A 6,411-nucleotide genomic window follows, 5' to 3' on the forward strand; every position below is an offset into this window, starting at 1 on the left:
TTTATCATTGTTTTGTGTTATTAATTGATTTCCAATAATAAATATATACATACATTTGCATAAAGCAGCATATTTGTCCACTCCCATCTTGATAAGAGCATTAAATACTTGACAAATCTCCCTTTAAGGTACATTTGAACAGACAAAACTATGGACAATTATACGATTAATCATGATTAAATATTTTAATCGATTGACAGCCCTAATTATTACATTAGATAATATCAATCAAGTAAGGGATAATGTACAGCGAGCCGGTCATTGTTGTGAAAGAAACCCTGATAATAGGGGTCTCTCATCGCCCTGAAGGGGTTTATTTCACAACAATGACCCGCTAGCTGTACATTATCCTGCTTATTACACAGCTACTTACTTAAGAAATCAATATTTTGACACAAAAACGGTCCACCAGAGTCTGACATCAGAACTGCGCCCATAGCAACGGTCTGTTATAAAGAAATAACAGACCGCAGAACGGCGTGATTGACCAATCAGAATCAAGTATTCAACAACGCCGTGTAATAATATGGTATAATAATTATGTTGTAGTAGTAAGCAATGTGACATATCAAAGAAAATATCTACAGAAAAATCTGAAAAAACATATACATGTACATCAGCAGTAAATTTACATTTATTACATTAAATGATCAATCAAAAACAAATTAATTTAAAAAGACACAATAAAAAAAATATTTTGCTTTTGTTTATTTAAAAAGAAAAGGAAAGAAATGTGAATTACTTCATGAAATGCTCTTCATAATTTGTGCTAGTATGCAACACTTCTTATATATACAATGATCAGACAATATAGGTTTTGAATTTGGCACTCAGGACTTTAAACATGCAAATGCTTCTTATTTCTGAGTACATTGTTTTCTGATGATTTAACAGTCAGGTAATGCAGTTATTAGAATAATAATAATATCAGTGTGGTAAAGTGTGTGTTTTATAGTAGTAAGTAGCAATGTCACACATCAAAATAAAAACATTTACAGAAAAAAGGATAAAAAAAAAAAGACATTGATCAGAATCAGAAAAACAACGATGTATACGCCATACATCACCAGTAAATATACATTTACTAAGATAGAGAGGTGAAGTCTCTGGCCTTCCGGTGGACCCCATGGGACCTTATTTCAGGAAAAATATGTACGGTAGGCAACGGAGAGAGACTAATGTTTATTTTGCGGCATGAATCACACACATTTGTCAATTTAAAAGATAATTTTTCAAGTCAAGAAAGTCACTTTTTGTTGTAGGTTTGTCGTAGTATCATTTAGTTTAGTGTGAAACTGTTCAGTGAACTACATCTTTGGTCTCGTACAATATACGTCACCAACACTAGCTAACTAGATAGTTATCTATCGCCAAATTGTTAGCTATAAATAGCTATCGCTGGCTAGTTTCAGTTGGTTGCATCTCCTCACCACTAGATACCACCAGATCCTACACACTGGTCCTTTAAGTGACAGTGAATCTTCCTGAAGAAACTCAAATGGTTGTTCTAATCAGTGTGATTGACAGGAGAGATGACCAGAGGGGCATAGTTACCATCAAAAAGTGCAAAGAATGATCGTAAGATTATATAACAAGGACGGAAGAATGGGTAGAGTTTGTCAGTGAAGCAGCAGCCAGTGAAGGAGTAGATAAGAGCTGCAGTATCAACATCATAAAAGGAGACCAGACCCTCCTCATAATCCACTAACACCCCCACCTTCTCAGGCTGAGACTCCAGAGAGAGACAGATTGGAAGGTCAAAAGCAGCAGCGTAGTACTTACCAGTCAGCATCTTAGATATTGTCCAGTAGCCATTCTGAGGGCTCAGTGTGTTTTCTCCCTTCCTGTTGATCGACTCTCTGGCCACTCCTAAAGCCCAGTTAGTCTTCCCTTTAACCCGAACCTCGTAGTAAAATCTTCCTGAAGAGAAACTCTCCTTTGCTAAGACATTATAATCTTTATCAAATCTCTCTGGATTGTCTGGGAGATTCTTATATAAATGACAAGGTTTAACTTGTTTTCCATCATCAGACAGGATGAGAGAATGATGAGCTGTATCAGGATCAAGTGTCACATCCACTGCATGCTGCTGGACCCTCTTCAGCTCGGCTTCAGACAGCTTCTTCATCTCTTTCTTCATCTGTTTACTGAGCTTCTCTTCCAGCTGAGTCACAGCTCTCACCACAGTCCCCTCATAGGAAGATGGACGGACACTTACTTTGGTCCAGTCCTTGGTGGGTGGAGCAGTGCTTCTCTTCTTCAGCTCAGAGATTTCCTGTTCCAGCTCTTTGATGAAGCCTTTAGCCTGTTTCTCTGTCTTTCTCTGCTTCTCTTTGATCGTGTCGATGAGCTCGGCCTGGCTTCTCTCAACAGACTCCTTCAGAGCGGTGAAGACCTGAACACCATCTGCTATCTCTCTGTCGGCATCTTTCTTACTGAACTCCACTGAGTGTTTCATCTCCTGAATCCTCAGCCGTCTCTTCTGGATCATCTGCTGAATTTCAGCCTCTGTCGTCCCCAGCTCGGCCTTCTTTCCTTCATATCCTTCTTTCAGATGAACAACATCATGTGTCTTGTGGTCTAAAACAGTGCAGAGCATGCAGACACACATCTGGTCGGTCTTACAGAACAGCTCCAGCGGTTTATCGTGCTTCGTACACATCCTGCCTTCCAGGTTCTCCACAGGGTCGATTAGCGGATGTCTTTTCAGACGTGAAGCTGTCAGATGAGGCTCCAGGTGAGTCTCACAGTAGGAGGCTAGACACACCAGGCAGGACTTCAGGGCCTTCAGTTTGGTTCCAGTGCAGAGGTCACAGGGAACTTCACCTGGTTTGGCAGCTTGTTGCTCTGAGCTGATGCTGCTGGCTTTCTGTTGAGCTGACTGTCTGAACTGAGCAGCCACCTCAGAGATGAAAGTATTGACCTGCAGCTCAGGTCTAGTGGAGAAAACCTTTTGACAGTTGGGACACCGACACCGGGCATTAACACCCCAGTGTTTAGTGATGCAGGTTTTGCAGAAGTTGTGTCCACATGGTGTGCTGACTGGATCAGTGAACACATTCAGACAGATGGAGCACAGAAACTGATCTTCAGTCAGCAGACAGCTGGCAGCAGACATATCTACACTCTGAGGACAAAAATGTGTGAAAAAACAAAACTGTTATTACATATCTTTTGATTATTTGTTGAATAAAATCAAACTATGATCAGTGGAATATAAGGACATATGTTTTTATATTGCATCCAACTGAGCACCAAATTTACTAAGAAAATGATGCAATGCAAATAAGCACTGTGGTTGTCAATGAATGTAGTCAGGTCTATGATATATATATAAATATGATATAAATAATATAATAATACTGCTAACCTAATGCCTATAATGTTGTTAGAGTGAAAATATTTTTAATGTAGGCTAGTCATTTTAAATTTCGATCTAATATTGAATTTAACACATTTATTACAATTTATTGTATATATATATATGTATATCACTGATCAGCCATAACATTAAGACCACTGACAGGTGAAGTGAATAACATTGATTATCTCGTTACAAAGGCACCTGGCAGTGGGTGGGATATATTAGACAGCAAGTGAACATTTTGAAATTTGTGTTAGAAGCAGAAAATATGGGCAAGCGTAAGGATGTGAGCGACTTTGACAAGGGCCAAATTGTGATGGCTAGACGACTGGTTCAGAGCATCTCCAAAACTGCAGCTCTTCAGTGCTCATTGATGCACGTGGGGAGTGAAGGCCCGTGTTGTCCGATCCAATAGAAGAGCTACTGGAGTTCAAATTGCTGAAAAACGTAATGCTGGTTCTGATAGAAAGGTGTCAGAACACACAGTGCATCGCAGTTTGTTGCGTATGGGGCTGCGTAGCCGCAGACCGGTCAGGGTGCCCATGCTGACCCGTGTCCACCGCCAAAAGCGCCTTTTCTTTTACATCATGTGGATGGCAACGAGTTTGAGGTGTTGACTTGGCCTCAAAATTCTCCAGATCTCAATCCAATTGAGCATCTATGGGATGGGCTGGACAAACGAGTCCGATCCATGGAGGCCCCACCTCGCAACTTACAGGACTTAAAGGATCTGCTACTGACGGCTTGGTGCCAGATACCACAGAATACCTTCAGAGGTCTGGTGGAGTCCATGCCTCGACGGGTCAGGGCTGTTTTGGCAGCAAAAGGGGGACCTACTCAATATTAGGCAGGTGGTCATAATGTGATGGCTGATCGGTGTATATATGCAGGGGATTATACAGTATATAGACAAATATAATTTTTCTCCACATCCCCCACGGCCAGCGATGGATCTCAGTTAAACATCTGCCCTGAGTGTAACTTGCTGTGTGAGTAAAGTTGAGGTTTAGAGGTAATATCGGTTGTTGAAACACAGTAAATATAATAATAATACAATTAGAGAAAAAGGGTTTAAAGTTCAAGGCTGTTTACCAGAGTGTGTAACAGCTATAGAAGTTGGAAAAACTTACATTTTGTGCCTTTATGAGCAATAAAAGATAAATCATACTCTGTGTTTAGCCAACCCAAAGGGAGTCTAAACTGAGCCAGTTAGCTTTTAGCATGACTGTTGTTTTTTCTTTGTTATGGTTTCTGGTTTTAACTCAATTATGACAAAATATTTAATGCATTTAGTCTCTGTAGGTCAGTGTACTCACCAGTGTTTGGCAGAGATTCTGCTGTGTTGTTGATAAAAAGCTGCTGGATTCAGTTGAATGTTTCTTTAGAGAGAAACACAGAGGCTTGTCTCGACTGCAGCTCTGCTGTCTCTCAGACAAACCTTCACTTTCATACCAGGAAATGTGACGTTGCTGCTTTCCTCTTTCAGTGTTGCTCCTCCTCTCAGTGTTTTCCACTTCTTACAGTTTTCTCCTGTAATGTGATCCTCAGTAAGAAATCTGTCACATAAAGAAACAATGGTGAACAGTTCGGACAGCAGCAGAAAAGGAGTGTTTGTGGGATTGTAGAGGGACTGTAAAGGAAGCATTATATTGTTGATCAAAAGATGTTCACAGGATGTTCTTGAATATGTTGCACTGACCTCTTTTGTGTGTTTGTTATGAAACAATCAGATCCCAATTGTTCCTGTGGTGTCGTTCTAATCTGTAATCTACTGGTTTGACTCTTGTGAGTTGAATCTGAGTGCTGTGACAAGCTCAGAGAACAAAGTGACGCAAAGCAGGGTTCAGTCAAAATACTACGATGGAGTACTAGGGCCACATTGAGGGAAATAAATAAATCTGAGAATTCGAGAATAAAGTCATAGGTTTATGAGAAAAAAAGTTGTAATATTATGAGAATAAAGTCATAATATTATAAAGTAGTAATTTTACGTGTTATTTTAGAGGGGAATAACTAATAAATAACGAAATACTTTTGGCACATCAGCAACACATTATCATAAGTATCATGACCTTGAAAAGATTGTGCAAAGAACTGCGTTTATTCCGAAGAAAGAACCACACGGACCTGCTGGGGAAATTTCCTCCTTTGTGGAGGAAGATATACATTTTTTTTCTTGTATTATTTAATTATTTATTTTTTCCAATTATCTATTATCTATTATCTATTATTATTATTATTATTATTATTATTATTTATTTTATCTATCTATTTCTTTATTGATTTCTTTCTTTATGCATATATATGTATATATATATATATATATATACATATATATACATATATATATATTTCCAATTCATCTATTATTATTATTATTATTATTATTATTATTGTTATTATTATTATTATTGTTATTATTTATTTTATTTATTTATTTATTTGTTTGTTTTTCCTTCATTGTGATTACTTAATGTAATTCCATGTGTAAATTGCCAAATCTTCCATCTCCATCACTTCAAATGCAATTTTTTTTAATGCAAAAAAAGTGAAGGTATCAAAAACACATTACTACTTTGCAGTTAAATAATTAACAATTATTTTATTCCACCAGGAAGATTAAATAATGCTTTGAAAAACACAACAGTATAAAATGTACTCAGTGGTGGAATGTAACTAAGTACTTAAATACAATTTTGAGGTACTTCTACTTTACTTGAGTATTTCCATGTTATGCTACTTTCTACTTCTACTCAACTACATCTCAGAGGGAAATATTAGACTTTTTACTCCACTACATTTATCTGACAACTTAAGTTACTTTACAGATTCAGATTATTAAAGGGACTATTTGTAACTTTCAGAAATGCTTCTTAACAGCGACACCTGTGGCCGTGAAGTCAACGAAAGTCAGCGTCGAGCTTGCGCTTGCTCGCTCTAAATATACATGAACGAGCATCACTCAAACAGTGAGGCGACACACGTCAGCTAAAACCACAATATCACTCTATATTTCAGCTGCTTGGCAGTAATGTTAGCTGACCAGA

The 6,411-nt window shown here is 38.0% G+C and overlaps 1 protein-coding gene across 1 annotated transcript; it reads right to left on the minus strand.

The window, feature by feature from the left end:
• Window positions 1–684: 684 nt before the first annotated feature.
• LOC119486302 (zinc finger protein RFP-like) lies at window positions 685–4,899 on the minus strand. The gene is made up of 2 exons (XM_037766341.1): window positions 4,681–4,899; window positions 685–3,127 (listed from the first exon to the last, which is right to left on the minus strand). Exon 2 carries the CDS (start codon window positions 3,116–3,118, stop codon window positions 1,508–1,510), a length of 1,611 nt encoding a protein of 536 aa, XP_037622269.1. The 5' UTR covers window positions 3,119–3,127; window positions 4,681–4,899; the 3' UTR covers window positions 685–1,507.
• Window positions 4,900–6,411: the final 1,512 nt, after the last annotated feature.

Source organism: Sebastes umbrosus, chromosome 4, assembly GCF_015220745.1.
Source record: "Sebastes umbrosus isolate fSebUmb1 chromosome 4, fSebUmb1.pri, whole genome shotgun sequence".
In the NCBI taxonomy this organism is placed as follows: domain Eukaryota; kingdom Metazoa; phylum Chordata; class Actinopteri; order Perciformes; family Sebastidae; genus Sebastes; species Sebastes umbrosus.

What these genes read in the sequence shown, in the direction of transcription:
- LOC119486302 (XM_037766341.1), bottom strand. Translation starts at nt 3,118, where the DNA reads ATGTCTGCTGCCAGCTGTCTGCTGACTGAAGATCAGTTTCTGTGCTCC.